Here is a 16,459-nt window from a genome sequence, read left to right as displayed (position 1 = left end):
CAGTAGACTTGGTAGACAAGTTATATTCTTGGTGCTTACAAGTTTCTAGACAAGTCACAACTTTTTCTTGCTTTGGTTATTTGATCTATAAAATATCCCTTCCTTCATGCATTCAAAGGATGCTATGCGATATTATTAAGAGGAAAAGAGGAGGAACAACTAAGAAAGATTGGGGCATAATATTTTCTGAGACTGTATGAGAGCTGCTATATAGAAACACCTGAAAGAGTCAGCCAGACCTGCAGGAAGCACACTAAGGAACAGCTAAGCAAGAGACAAGAAGAGGAACAAAAGTTTACATGAAGCTCTGAGCCAGGGCAAAGCCCTGGAATCCAAGCTACTCTAAAGGCTGAGGTAGGAGGATCACAAGTTTAAGGACAACCTCAGCAAATCAGTGAGATGTTGTCTCAAAATAAAAAATAAAAAAGGGCTGGGGAAGTAGCTTGGATTCGATCTCTAGTACTGAAGAAAAAAGTTTAAATCAAGAAACTAGTATACTTGGTGTACTTTTTACTGGCTAACTATGTTTTTTGTATGTATGTTTGTAATATGTACAAGTACCATTCAGTATTAAAATAAATTAAATGAAGTTACATGTGAAAAGTCACAAAGATACTGTGGTGTCATAATACTGATATATAAAGCCAGAATGGCATAATTTAAACAATAAGAAAAATTTAAAGTGTAACTGGAAAGATGAGCTGGGAGAAGATGCAGCCTGACCTGTACATCACTATGGAACAAGGAGGAAGCACCAAAGCAGGATGGGTAGGGAAGAAAGAGGTGAGCCACATAGCTATCTCCTGTGTGTCAGGGAAAAGCTTACCCTGGGCACCCAAGTTGCTTCAATCAGCAAGCTGAATGATGCACAGATGATCAAATAAATAAACGGAGAGACCACCACTACTGAATTGAATAAGAGCAACACAGAAAGGCAAGAAGAAAATCTAATTTTGGTGATGTGAACTACACACACTTGACCAGTGTTCCTTCTTGAACTACCTGCCTAGCTCTCAGTAAAAAGCCCCTTAAACTACAGATTGTCCAGCTTTAACTCTCTAGAAGAGGGCTGAAATCACAGGAGATCATAGCTCTGTATGTGTACATTAAAATTCCAGGAGACAGAATATTATTCTATTTTCTATTAATTTTCCATTACTTTATATTAGATTTCTTAAATTTTTCAGTTCAGTGAATTTTAGTAAAACAGTTTCAGTAGCCATTTCAATTATTTAAAATGGTCCAAATTAGGGAATACTCAGTTCTTTCCGGTTCTAAATGTTATATATGCTTTCAGTAATTATGGTTAAAGTAGAGACAAGTTGTTTGAAAAAACTCTGAAATACCTTCAAGCACAGTCATGAGCAGCTAAGCGAAGGACCCACTGGAATTACAATGAGTGCCACTTCCCAATGCAAGAGACGGAACTGTTTGATATATTCATCATGTTGATCTTTTGCAGATGGCAGCGATTTGTATTGTCACTGTGGTAACAATGGTTTGCCATGCAACCCAACAAAAAGAGTTAAGACAAAGCAAAACACATTTGGCCTAAAATGAAAATACCAATATATTCTTGTATCCAAGAGTCTGTTGTCAAGCAGGGTTTTTCGTCCAGAAAACATTTTCTTTCAAGATGGTACCATAGTTTCCTGGCAGGAGTCTAATTAATAGGCTCTTTTTTATGATAATCTTAAGTTTGCAACCTCCCTAAAGTCTGTCATTTCCATGTAAATAGGGAATAGGAAAAATTTTAAAGCCTACCCCGAGAAAACAAATTAATGGCCCAGGCTGGGAATACAGCTAGGTGGCAGAGTATTTCTTGCCAAGGATATGCAAAGCTCTGGGTTTGATCCTCAGTATCTCAAAAAAGATAAAACAAAAACTCAAAAAAAAAAAAAATCGATGGGTCAAATATTATGTGGTTCAATGAAAACCAAAAACTTCATTTATAACACAGCAATGAAGTCATTGTGGGGTTGGGAAAACATTAATCACACATAGAAAAATTTCAGAATATTCATTCCAGTCTCAGATTTCTTGATAACTCTAAGTATGCACAGATGAACATGGTAAAACCATGAAATTATATTACATTATGAAAGAAATACCCAGTTTAGAAAAAGAACATAGCCACTGCATCTATAGGCAACTTAGAATGCTATATTTGCCATTTATTATATTAAAAACAAAGGATGTTATAATCTGACAAGAGTCATTGAGGAAGAGAGTAATTCTAATATTTCTAAAAAGAATCCTACTAGTGGAGGTAGATTGGTTTGGGGACTAAGAGCAGACACAATTACCGAGACTGTTGTTCTTCTACTCTCAGGCTCCAGCATAAAGAAGAATCAATTAGCCCTCAACCGTCTATGACCTTGAAGGCTGCAGCTCTGTGCATAATACACTGAATATGCTGAGACAGAAGGAAAATGCAAAAGGGAGAATAAAGTCCTGCAACCACTGCAAAGCATGTTTCAGATATGATAATGTCCTTGAGAAACAGAACTCATGACAGCTTACTTTATGTCAAAGACATACGTGATGAAAAGAAAGTCCCAGCGCTTTCCCCGACTAAACAATACTTTCAAATTTGAAGAGTGCAAGGGATTGCAAAATGGTAATCTGATTGCAAGCTTTTTTTTTTTTTTGCATTCCCTTCATTTAATAGTTATAAACTGTTTAAACAAAAACAACCAATCAAAAGTCTCTAAACATAAAATTGCCTGGACACCCACTCAAAACAAAAACAAAAATAAAAACATTTTTTATTTGCAATTTTAGAATTATTTTAGGGGTTATTCCAAAAAATTAACAGTTTTCCCACACAGAAAAGTATGTGAGACTTCATAATGTTAACCATCTGTACCTTAACTTTTCAGAGAAACTACTTCCCAGCCTACTTATCTCTGACACACTTCAGAATGCTACAGCTGTGCATCAGTGATGCTTTTAGGCAGCAGTAAATCTTTTCCATTTATTGAAAATGCCACAAAATCAATGTCCTCCCTTAGAAAAAAAGAAAGGAAAAACAACTGTATCAAATGCAGACTCTATTAAAACACTTAGTAGAAGCATTTTCCTTAAAAACAATTTTGCAAAACTTGACAAGTACTTCCTAAGAGAGTCCTAGCTCAAGAAAATGTGCTGCATGTTTCTTTGTTTGATTTCATCAGATGACAAACATAAGAGAATTTAGTTGAAGAGTTTCTTTTAAAGAGTCATGTATCTTTTGCTGGGCAACTCAACCCAATCCAGGCATATTTTCATTAAACATTTAAGTTTTAAATGATAAAAAAGTAACCTTGTCTTCATACTGAATTCTGCTTCTCTTTGCAAGATCTGCACTTGCTTTTTATAGCTTGTCATTTCATCTGGGTATTATTTCCTGGTCATTCTGCCAGGTGGGAAGAGGCAGTGAATGCAGTGATGTCTGTCACATCTTTAATGATGCTTTAGGGATTTGATAAAGATACAAAGCAGTGTACGCATGGAGGAGGTTTTCTAATTACACTTGGAAAAAACAAACCTCTTTTTTAACCTTTGCCACCGAAGCTGCCGCATGTAAAATGATGGTGAATCGAAAACACATATCAAATTTTTCTGTTTTCCTATACCACAGTAGCTACTTCGTACTTAATGTCTGGAGAATATATTCTTTATTCTTTATTACAGTCTATGGGGAAAATGGAAGCAGTATTTCATCCTAGATGCTCTACCTTTAACTCCTTTACCTCTAAGAGATTTCACACATGTTATTAAAAACCAAATTCTCTGATCTTTTACTTTCTTGCTTTTATCAATGATAAAAAGTGATGGAAGATACAACAAAACAAACTAAAAACAATTTTTCAAGAAAGCTATAAAAACTCTTCTTTTATATACTGAGGTTGGGAACAATACAGCGAATCACAGTTTCATCCTTGCCAACTTTCCATTATAAAGCTATTGCAATGACCCAGTGCAAATGGCAATACATTGTCCAGTGCTGTTTTAAGAGCGTGGAGTCTGTTTACTTACAGGTTATTAAACCAGGCTGCTTCAACCTGACCCGATAAAATGACATGTCTGAAGAAAAGAAAAAGATGTAACTTACTAATAGACCTTGTACATTTTAATGACTGCTGAGGACGCTATTTAAACACTCGATTGGAGAAGACAAAATTAATTTGGGAAAATTCCTTCATGCAGAATTGTAATAGGCTTTAAACAAAATAAGCTGCCCATAACAAGTTCCTAGCCACTGAAAGTGCAATCTGTGCAGGACAGTAATAGTGTCAGGCTAGAGAGAAGTGAGCACTGTAACTGTCTTAATGCTTGCTGCACTGTTGGGAAAAAAATCACTAAACATCCAAAGGTGGGGAGAAGCGGGGGAGAGCAAAGAGATAAAGAAAGATAATGGGTATCATGGGCTGCTGCAGGCAGAAGGTAACCAAAAGGCCATAAAAGTCTCCAATCAGAAAAAGATACACAGGAAATAAGACCTACTGATATATGGACACCACATTCCTATAATAAACCAGGGGTGGTCTGATGTTTTAATCCCTAAAACTGTTAGAGATGAATTTAAGTTAAATTTAAGCATGACTTGCAGATACTGAAGTTTTGGATCCCCAAACCCTGATTTAACAATTAAGCTGGAGGGAGCTGCCCTTAGAAGACAGCTTCAAAGGAGTAGTTTACAGGATTTTTTTACCCGTCTCTTCAATGCCACCCCGAGCATCTCAGTCACATGATTTACTCAAATAAAACCATGTAATTACAATGCAAGGGAGGAAGCAGCTCCGCAATCTGGAGAACACCTCTGGGGAGCGTGAGCCCACCTTTTCATTTAGTCAGCATCATTTCACTCTACTTACAAAGTTTAGGAGCAGTTTGGAGATTAGTTTCTGTTGTTTGTGGCTGAGTTGCTGACTTGGGTGTTCTCACCTCAGGGTTCCGAGTAGGTGAAGGGAAGAATGGCGCAGTGGATGGAAGGAGAGAAAAAGCAAAAATACGATTCTTTGGGGTTGGTGCAGCTGCAGGTTCAGAGGTAACGGCAGCATTGTCAACTTGCACTGTAACTTGAACCTCAGTTTTAGATTGAGCCCTAGAGACAGGTGAAGTGTAAGCCTCAGACGATACCCACACAGCTGAGGCAGCAGTTGGATCCAAAGAAATAACAGGGTCCTGGCCTAATCCCCCAGGGTCAAGGTGAGTAGGAGAGTCATACTCAAATATCTTGTCCACAAATACCCACTTAAGGCCAGCAATGCAGAGGCAGAGACTGACCAGGCAAGCTAGAATGGGGACGATGCAGATTTTCTCGGAGTTGAGGCAACCTCTCAGGCGCTCTGCCTCCAGGTACACACAGCAGGGCACAGCCAGACCCACGAGTCCAGGGGGGCTGCCGTCTTCAGTCTGGGTCTCTGGCATGTCCTCGGCGGCCGGAAGTCCATCCAGAGATGGGTCTGCACTCAGTTGAGTGGAGGGGCTGGAGGACCTCTCGGCAGCTCCCTCAGACATGTCTGGGGAATAAATCTCCATCGGCTCACCTCCAGAAGGCCTGGCCTCTCTCATGGTCCATTACCACGCAGGCCCCCCGCAAGCAAATGATGCAGCATCTTCCAGAGGGAAATCGATAAGTCGTCCAAGTCCAAGGCCATTACCAAAAGCAAGGAGTTCACGAGGAAGAAAGAAAACAAGAAAAAGGAAAAGAAAAAGCTCCTAGCAACTATAAAATGAAAACATATTATAATAATTTTTTAGCTGTTGTTTTTGGGCCACTTTTCCAGTTCTTTTAAAGGCTTCTCCAAACCATCCCGACAGACCAGTCAAGAGGACAGGATCCAAAACAGAAACAAAGCTGAAGGCCGGTTAATTAAGTAAACCAGTAGCCCAAACTGAAAGGCACGTTTCTCACCTCAAGCATCTGAAGCTGGTGTCTGCTTAGATGAAGAAAACAACTGTCATGCAGGAGAAGTAAAAGCAAAAGCAGGACCAGAGGCGGCGGCGGCGGCGGCGGGAGCAGCAGCGGAGGCAGGAGAGGTAACAGTGACAGTAGCAACAGCATCCTGTTGTGTTAACGCGGCTGAAAGAGGCTGAATCATTACAGAGCAGCAGGTGCCTGCCCTCTGAGCATCACCGCAAACAGTCTCATCACCGGGCGCTGTGCTGGGAGCGCAGCGGGAGGGGCGGTGACTCCTTCCCCGCCCTGCTCCACCCCACCCCCAACCACTCCTCTTTGTCCTTCTGGAGCGCTCAAGTCACTTTCTTCCTCTGCTGTCTTCTTTCAGTCTCTTTTCTCTCTCCTCCCCTGCCTCATCCCAAGTCTGTCTGTCTGTCTCTTCCTCCCTCTCTCACCATCCCGCTCCCCCTCTATCTCCACTCTAAACTGCTGCTCCTCTGAGTAAAATCAGTACTCTGCACCCAGCAACACAGGACTGCCAGTGACTTCCTATTTTATCCAATTAGAAGGAATAAAGGCCATCAAATCAAAGAGAGGCAGGCGGGCACCAGTTAAGCTTGATTCCCAAGGCCCTCACCCCTTTTCTTTTCTTTTGCTTTCTCCGTGAAAGCAGCCCCAGCCCTGCACCCCCCACCCACAATCTTGCTTGCTTTCAGTCCTGCTGGCTCTTTTCTTCACCCACTGCCGGGTCAGAAAAAGCCAGCGATCGATGCTAGCAATCTAACAAAGCTGGGATGGGGTGGGGGATGTAGGTGGGACCTTCTGGGTTGGACCTGAGGCTTGGCAAAGTCTGATATCTGATGCCTCCCTAGAGAGGTAAGCTTTTCAACAGCGATTCCTTCCTGCCTGCTGCTGGGAGATAGCATTCCTTCCCTCATCCTCTAATAAGTTTTGTTCACCAACAGGACTGCTATTACCTGATCTTCAACCAACAGTTACAACATCATTTCTAACCATGGACAGCTCTGCCTTTAGCCCTTCCAGTGACACTGTGTCAGAGCCCTCAGGCCCAGCTTGACATGCTGAGAGCGGAGGGCGGGGACCAAGGGAGAGAAGAGGACGCTATAAGAACGCTTTCTTTAAATTTCCATGTCTTGTCCCACCAGAGCAAACTAGGCTAATGTTAAGCTAATAAGAAACCCTGTAAGTAACGGAGCTATAAAGCAGCAAGGGCTACTTTCTTATTTTTAAATTAGCCTTTCCTTGTGACTCGGTACTGTAGAGGTTTGAATTTCCTGGACGCTGTAATATATACCATGCCTCAGCTATCGCCACACGGAAAGTATTAGGAGTTTTCCATAAGAGTGCACCTTCTGAATTAGGTTTCAGGAGCTAGAGCTATACCTTTCTGATGATTTCAATGCTGATTTTTTTTTTTCTTCTAAAGCAGCAGTCTTTAGAAGTCTTGGTCTTTTCTTCTAAAGACCAAGAGAAACACACTGTCCTTAGCAGGAACACAGGCTCCTCCGAACATTCTGTTGCATGTCGGTGCACACTGTGTGCATCTGAATCCTTAGTCCACACTTCACTGTAACTGGACATCCAAATGGTTTCAGAGGAGCCATTCTGTTCACGTCTGTCAATAAGAGTCTTTAAAACTCTCTCTAAATCTGTACTATATACCCATCATACGAGTCCCAGAAGCTTAAGTCTGAAGAAAACCTGCTTTAAGTACACTATATTTCATACAGCACAATCTCCACTGCTTTGAAATATACTTAAGCTTCAAATGGTAGGACCTAAGAATATTATTATTTCCTTCAAGATGAAATTACTCTATAATTATAAATGACTTAAGGAGTATTAAAATCTTAAACTGTGTTTTCAGTACTATCGCCAATACCAACAAAAGCCTGAACTAACCTACATAATTGCTACCATGACTATAGAAAGCTTATGGGCAAAATAATTATCCTTAACTTCATCGCCACATAACCTGCATCTACAGACCAGTAACTAGATTCCTATGTGTACTTTTTAATTTTACCTACTTGAATTTAAAGCAGTGAAAGGTGTCTTAACAAAGATTTCATGATGGACATGAAATTTCACAGTAAAATATTTCTATGAGAGCATTTTCAATGTGTAAATATTAAAAAATAGTTTAAACAAGTAGAGGTGGATGTTAAACTAGGGTACTTTACAATTTCTTCAAAGATCATCTAGTTTAAGTATATAACACTTAACTCTTCCAACTTGCCCACAGCTCAAAAGTCTAATACTTTGGTAAATCATTCATAGTCAATTTCATCTAAACTTCATAAACCAAAGTGGGGTTCAGGTATCCAGAAGTCCAAAAAGTAGGAGAAGATGACAAGAATAGTAATCTCCATACCTAAGAAAAATGGTTCTTAATCTGCATTAATGGCAATCACTCACCTCACTTTAACCATTATGAGTAAACATATTCATCAGACAAAAAAAAAAAAAAATTAGTGGGGTCCTCTGTAGTTGTCATATTAAAAATTTCCAGCACTCACACACACAGAGGAATACCAATGTATTCTATGAGGTCTGGTATAAAACATCACAGAATCCTGCAACTTCCATAACTGTTCTTTGCCTTGGACTATATAAATCACACATGTCTGAGTTATGCATGTTTCTCTCTGGAAATGAATTTCATAAACTTTGCGGTACCTTGGTGCTCAGATCAGTTTGCAGAGAGCCAGCTTCCCATAATAAAATTGTTTTTTCCATGAAATGGGAAGATGAATGTAATTAGAGAAAGGAAGTAGGACAGGAGGTGAAGAATAAAAGGAATTCTCCATTACTTCTACCTTGGGAGCAGGGGCCAGAAGTTACTAATCCATTCGTCAAATCCACTACCACAACAACGTGTGAGGAAAGGGAGTAATCACGGGGCTAGAGGTGAGACTCCCCTGTGGTTGAAACATGCATTTCTGCAGGAAGAAGTGCAAGGATGTAGCATTTTAACTCTCTATGTTTCACCCTAATAAAACTCAGGAACACCCATATTTGCAGGTCCTCTTTAAAAACATGAAAAGAGATTTTTACTACCTTCTAAAATCTTACATTACCACCTTCCTTATAACAATAAAAGCTACATTATTTCTGATCCTTACTAGTCCTATGCAATCTGTATTTCTTTGAGAGTAAATAAATAATTACTTTGAGAGAGTAAAGTAACTTGGGCAATTTAGCCACAGACTAAATGATAGAGCCAAGATGTGCAGAAGGCCTGACTCATGCTATTTCAGCTAAGATCAGTTTTTCTTTTTTAATCAAGAGTACCTCTATTATATATTTTTTACATATTAGTTCAGTGTGAGTAAGAGAACCAGAAAGTGCAACAATGATATGGGAATTATTATCCGAATATAGTTAACAAATTTAAAAGTGCTTAGTTCCTAAAGTAAGAGCCTCCTAAAATTTTGCCTAGTGATTTTCAGAAGTTAGTGGTAAAGATTAAGCATGTAAATATCATCTATTTATGGTTTAAATCGAAGGAGCTCTTCCACAGTATCAGTTCCAGCAGTCTTTGAGGAAGCTGTTTCAATTACGTGTTGCTGTGAAACAAACTGCCCGCAAACAGCTTAAAACAACTGCTGCATAATGTCTCACTAGGCTTTAGGGTCACCAGCTTCAACTGAGGGGTTCTTCTGCTCCACTAGTGTCAGCTGGGGCTGCAGTTGGCAGATATTTACCCAATAACCTTCTCTTTTATCTTCTTTTCCCTTCCTTTCCTTTCTTTTTCTTTCTTTCTCTTTCTCTTTCTTTCTTTCTTTCTTTCTTTCTTTCTTTCTTTCTTTCTTTCTTTTTTTCTTTCTTTCTTTCTTTCTTTCTTTTTCCTTTTCAAAGTTAATCCCTGTTCCTAAATTTTATGACTGAAAGAAGTAGAATTTACTTTATAATATGTAATATAGAGTGACAACAGCCATTTCATTTTTGGAGATAACTAGAAGTAGTAAATTACACATGTATTTGTTCATGAAATGTGAAAGCAGGATTTTTACCAGAAAGGTAATTTTAAAAGCTTGCTGTTCTCTCAGAATGTACAGTGCCCAGATAGAGTGGCTGGCCTTTCCCATCGAACAACATCCCCTCGGCCTCCACAGAGCCCTGGCTATTCTTCTCAACCACCCAGCCAGCATTTTCTCCGCTGTATCATTCATTAGGACATGTTTTCATGGCATGTGTTATTGTCTAATTATGTGACATATGCAGGGATAAAGAATAAAATTTCTTAGAAGGCAGGGACTAGCACTATTTATTTGTTCTAATCTAGCTGTACAAGCCATTGAATATACACGCATTGTTTGGTTATACTTTTAATTGAAATTGAATTACCCAGATTATAGAACCTTTAACAAAGTGGTACACTTTTTTCATATCCATTCATCCAAAATACCATCTGTGTGCCCTTTCATAGTTACAAAATCTTTTAATACATAGTTAAGATACTTCCTTAACAAATTGTCTCTGATTACTACCAAATATGCTTTATATGAATGTAGCTGTTCTATTAAAGCAGATATCCCAGAAGTATTTAATTCTCACTCATAGCAGTTCCTTTCAGTGGGTGGAAGGTTTGAAATAAATCAATATTTAAGTGTTTTCCCTGTAATTCTTCTCTCTCCAATGAAACAGAAAAGTTCTCTGAAGGTATACTACATCCAAGACTTGTCAGATACTCTTCCACACTATTTACGATACCAACTGGTTGAGAGGAAAGTCATTTCCCCTTACTGGGTGAGTATTTTCTGTCCACTTTGAGGAGGAGTCCAGACTCCACACTTGATTTTTACCTACTTAACATGGTCTCTCGGAAGACAATTTTACCTAACGTTAAGAGTTATTTTGTGAGACCTTGTATTAAATGCTTGGTATTGACTGTGCTTCTATGTTCTCATTTTGTAACAAGATGATCAATCTACTCTGGCACATTTTGTTCTTCCTGGGTTTAATCTCCTGCCACTCAAGATAAAGTAAATGATCTCAAGGCTGAGAATGTCATGTTGAATTTCATATGGAAACGTATTTTATCATATGTTATAAATTATACTGAGTTTACTTTTATAGTGACTTTAGTTCAAAAGAACCTATTAATTTTTGTTTATATTAAGATTTTAAAATTTTACCCTTTAATTGACACACATTGTGCAGGACACAAATGTCATGATTTGAAATATGTATATAATGTGTAATTATTAAATCAGGATAATCACTATTTCTTCTTACCGTTTCTTAGCAAGTTATTCCTAATTTTATAAGTCACTTTTCTTTGAACATGTGTTGGAACTTGATGGAGTTGGGAGGTGCACACTGTTGTGACAGATGCCACTAATTCGTTTATATTTAAATGGTTAATTTTGTGATTTATTACTTTCAACACTATGAAAAACAATTATACTGGACATTCATCACCATTTCGGTTTCCACACCATCTAATTAAAAAAAAAAATTTCATATGACTATTATTACTAGTAGTCTGTAATAAAATAGCAAAACTTTGCAATCTGTACATTGCCCTTCCTGCTATAAAGAATCTCACAGGTGATGAAAGGACCAGACTTGTAGTTTCCTGGTAGAGCACATGCCCAGGATGTGTGAGGCATTTTGTTCAATCCCCCTTGGTCCTCAAAAAAAAGGTGAAATTTCTGAAAATTTCAGGACCTCAGAAGTACAATAATGATTTAATAAATTGACGTGTCATTGAGAATCTCAAGACAATTTTCATGAGAAAATAAGAAAAAGGCTTACTGTGTCCCATTTTTATACTTAAAATATTATTTTCCATTGATCAACTCCATTCCATCTACCTATTTAGAATATACTTGAAATATGAGGAAAGGATTAAGTGCAAGTGGTTGTCATCCAGGATGACCTGTGGTTTCAGCACAACGTGCTTTGTATCAAATGTGTGATATGTTGCCACAGAACATAAGATCCACAAGGACACACACTGGTGTCTGTCTCCACTACTGTATCCCCATTACCTACAACATGTCTGGGACACAGGAGAAAATCTATTGGTGTATATTTTTTAAATGAATGCATGTGTGAAAGCTATACAAACGATGGGCAAACATCTTTAAAACATGAATACCTCAGACAGAACTTTACCTGTGTGAGTAAATGCAAATCATGTTAAGTTACAGGGTGTGTGGGGTGTGTGTGTGTGTGTGTGTGTGTGTGTGTGTGTATGTATGTGTAGCTGTATGTTAGGTAGAGGAAATTTAAAAATTACCTTTATAAAAATTTACCTTTATAGTGATTACTCTCATATTATGTGAATAGATAATCATTTATAATGTTTACTAGAGTGATATATGTTGGATCAGTTACCTGCAACAAAAATATTTGCTTTATTTCATTGATATTTACCTTTACAGTTAAGTTGAGGGCACAGAGCAGCACAGCTAACAGGGATTTTCTGTTTGTTTGCTTTATCCCTCATGTGTTACAGCAAAGGGAACAAAAAATACAAGGAACTGTTTGGCTTCCGTTCCCCTATACATGTGTAATCTTACTTACCAAAGTAATAATGGATGTGGATGTGTTTTTCCTGCAGTAAAAGAAATTTTGGTTTAAAATAAGGGAAAATATCTCTGCTAATCAATGTCAGATTAATACAAGTTCAGTAAAGTTTCAAAAATGGAAGTAATTGAGCTTGATTGATACCAGGCAGTAATGTTTTTGGTTTAAAGTTCAACTGAATATCAGCTGACTCTAAAAACCAATCCCCCCAAAATGGAGAAATGTAGTTTATATGTAGCATATCACGCCAAATGTTTAAGTGTGTTAATTTGATTTTTTTAATATACTGTTTAAAATAGAAACTGAGCATGAGAATGTATATGTGTGAAGGGGATTACTCATAAGAATACCAGGTACTGGGCTGGGGATTTAGCTCAGCAGCACAGCTCCTGCCTGGCAAGCACGAGGTTGTGAGTTCAATTCCTGGTACCAGAAAAAAAAAAAGAATACCAGGTACTTAGGAGATTCTGAAACTTTACATCAACCCAAGTATGAAATAAACCCTAATAACTTACCCAGAATAGAGGAAGCTTGGAGGAAGCAATTATCTGAAATGTTTAATCTTAAAATTTCTAACTCTGAAAATGCTTCAACCATAGGAAGTATTTTACTATATACATTTTCCTTACAGTCTACATAGTTATTTGTCACTGTTCCTGATCAAAATGAAAATGTAAGGTTGCACCAACAGGAAACTTGGAAGAATAAAACTATATGCAGCTTCCAGAACTGATTCTGCATTCCGAGTGAGTCACCTAACTGGCAAGGTACACCACTTTAAGGTTCCAGCCTTATGATGCTCACAGAAGCTGAAAAATACCATTTGAAACAAAATGCCACCATCCTACTTCTGCATCTCAGCCCATGGGGTTGATACTGTAAATTTTGATACTGTAAAAATATGACTTTGAAAGTGCTAAAACAAGATTTTACTTCCAGCTCAAAAGTTCACATCACAAATTACACAAGATGTTGCTAGAATCAGATTTGTTTAACAATGATTTACTTTCTATTGCACAACTTGTTTGGAATAAAAGAATTTTATTCTTTTATTTAACTCTAATTTCAATTATTTAACTGTAATTTCAATAATAAGTCAACTTAAATTTTTCATTGGCTGAATGGTGTAGCTGGAACAGAAATTACTCATGGATTTTATTTTATATAAGAAGAGGAAATCTGGGGTCATACACAAATTAATTTCAGAATCACGATTAGAATGGAGGCCCTCTCCTTCCAACTCATGTCTACCACAAACAACTCTTTAGTTACACATTGCAAAGATAGATAAGAACACTTGATTAGATAATTTAGATTTTTTGGTTTTTGCTGCCATAATGATATTCACAGTAAGATATCACTTACCTCCTTTCACAAAGAATATTTCTACCTGAAAGATTACCCTACATACTTAGTGACCCTCTTTCTGAAAGATATTCAAGCTCCAAGTTCTTATTTTGACTGCTCTTCACAGCATTTTGTCAACATGCACACAGGGTACAGTCTGTAGGATACAATGACTTTCACTAGAACAGGCTGGAGATTAGAAATTGCCTACAGGTGGTAGGAAGGGTGTGTACATTCAGAGATGATTATGCCTGAACATGAAGCAGCCTACCACTATTGCAGTGGGTCAAACACACACTATATCAGGAACTATCAACTGAAAGCACTGGAGATCCAGCATAGTATCTTCTTTTAATTTAGAGAATTAGAAGACTGGGTAAGGGCAGGGGGAAGAATGAACAAGTTGAAGTTCTGATGCCTGAGTTACATTCAGAATATGAAGACGAGAAAATGCCAGGTGTAAATGTGGTAGATTATTCAAGAAAACCATACATTGTCTTTGTTGGAATAATCTGTCCTACATGTAATTCTAAAGAATGCAGTGAGATATACATGCCATGCATATGAGGGTATTTGGGGATAAAATGTTGTCATGTACACAATTTACTTGAAAATGCATGAAAAAAAGAACTGATGGCTACTTTCAAATGAGTAGACATTTTAAAAAGCAAATATAGGAAAAACGTTAGTTTTAAAAACATTAGTTTTCAAAAAATCTAAATTGTCTAATCAGGTGTTCTTATCTATCTTTACAATGCGTAACTAAAGAGTTGTTTGTGGTAGACATGAGTTGGAAGGAGAGGGCCTCTGTTCTAATCGTGATTCTTAAATTAATTTGTGTGTGACCCCAGATTTCCTCTTCTTATATAAAATAGTTTCTGGCTTGTGTACTCTTAATATTCATTTAAATAGCAATAATAAACTCCTGGGAAACAGTTTTTAGAGATTATTTTTTTAGCAGTTACTGGCCACAAATATCTGACCAGAAAGGCAGCAGTTTTATTAGAGAAACCCATTTTTTTATGTTGAACAAAAAAGATAACCCCTCAAACCCACATTTAGCAACCTGTCCTGGATAACTTCCCCTCCTCCACTGCACCCCCTTCTCCCACCAGCACCTTCCCCTATCACTTGTATTTTAAGGGATTGACTTTTAAAATGAATTTCACAATTATGTCAAGGATAAAAGATTCATATAATTTGGACCATTATCTACTGGCAATGAAATACATTTATATGACAAATCATTAATTGCTGTAGAAATTCTAAGAGCTTTTCCTGCATCTCCACCTCCAGGACCATTTATTTATTGAGAAGGGATTTTCCTTAATGCCAAGCTTTAACTGTTAGGGAACCGAAACATCTATAAATAATATGAATAAGGAAAGCCTGAAGTTCACACTACTGACAACATCAGCAGGGTGGGATGATGGACTTTATTCTGTTGAAACAGAATTGCTGGGTTTTTCAAGATGTTCCCAGCCTGAATATACTTTTCCCAATGGTCAAGTGATCAGTGAATACCATAGGCCAGTGGTTCTGACGTATGCTTCTCCAATGCTGTATTTCCCACCCAGTTATTCATGTACATATTTTACAAGCTATTAAATATGTATGATGCAGTGCAAAGCCTCTCTAAAAGCTTCTGTATTTAACTAAATCACATCACTGACAACAAGAGGCATGCAGGGCAATTGAACCTAGCAGGAAAAGTACTTCTTTACACATCACTGCCATGCAGAGAGCTCCAAGCATATGCTTGTTTCTTGCCTGCACATCCCTCCTGTAAGATGGGAAAGGCTCAACTTAAATGGCTCTGAATGCCTTTAGACAGGCTTCTAAAGTGACACACATATCTTGTGGGATATTTTTCAAGATCTTCCCTGTGGATTTGCCTTGATGACTGTGTCACTTGAGGTCACATAATAACCTTTTCTGAGGTGGAATCTCCTTCACCACAGGTTAAGTACCTGGATTTAGCTTGCGTTCATCTTCTCTCTTGCCCTTCCAAATGTGTGCTGCTGTTGACTGATAGATATGAAAGTATCTAAAAGGCATCTCTGTGTGACTGGTTAATTCTTCCATTTTACCGCCGGAAATATTCAAAGTCAAAAATTTTGGATGGGAAACATCAAAAGTTAAATTATTACTATTCATTCACACCTTTTAAAGCAAAGACTCTAGCCAGATAAATACTTTTAATTAAGCAGTTTTCTAAGACATCTGAACATTTGATGATGCAAAATAGCAGGTGTCTCAAAATTTTTTAACAGTGTGACACGAACAGAAAACATTGTACTTCACCTCACTCACAGAACTAGGTGTGTTCCTAGACACAGGTGATTCGTAGCTATAACCTACAGCTGGAGCAAAGAAAGTAAGTTAAATAAATACAAAAGCAATTCTCTATTTTTCAGTCCTGGGGATCGAATGCAGGGTCTCACGGATGCTAGGCAAGGGCTCCAACACCGAGCTACACCTTCACCCTCAATAATTATCTTCCTGTGGAAACACAGGGCTAAGTGACTGAGTTGTCCAACTCAAAATGAAATGGCATTTTTGTAATTTGGCCAGCATATAGCGACTAATAAGGAAATTTGCTGCTCAGCATTTAACCTTTTTCTTTTCACGAGCTGGCAGGTAAAAAAAGACGAAACCTCAGGA

The 16,459-nt window shown here is 37.9% G+C and overlaps 1 protein-coding gene across 10 annotated transcripts in view; it reads right to left on the bottom strand.

The window, feature by feature from the left end:
• Positions 1–16,459, bottom strand: part of Nrg1 (neuregulin 1) — a 1,027,681-nt gene that overhangs the window by 102,320 nt on the left and 908,902 nt on the right. For 2 of the 10 annotated variants that reach the window (XM_005398392.2, XM_013521518.1), the window contains exon 1: positions 4,860–6,154. The exons of 6 other annotated variants lie outside the window; for them this stretch is intronic. In XM_005398392.2, the coding sequence (XP_005398449.1) occupies positions 4,860–5,559 (700 nt within the window). In that variant the 5' untranslated portion in view covers positions 5,560–6,154. Of the gene's footprint in view, positions 1–4,859; positions 6,209–16,459 lie in introns of those variants that run through there. 2 more of the 10 variants (XM_005398400.2, XM_013521520.1) reach the window with 2 other exon arrangements.

The sequence above is a fragment of the Chinchilla lanigera genome, unplaced genomic scaffold (assembly GCF_000276665.1).
Source record: "Chinchilla lanigera isolate Chin_1 unplaced genomic scaffold, ChiLan1.0 scaffold00062, whole genome shotgun sequence".
Taxonomy (NCBI): Eukaryota; Metazoa; Chordata; class Mammalia; order Rodentia; family Chinchillidae; genus Chinchilla; species Chinchilla lanigera.
The sequence above is the reverse complement of the archived record's forward strand: the minus strand, read 5'-3'. Positions and strand labels throughout refer to the sequence as shown.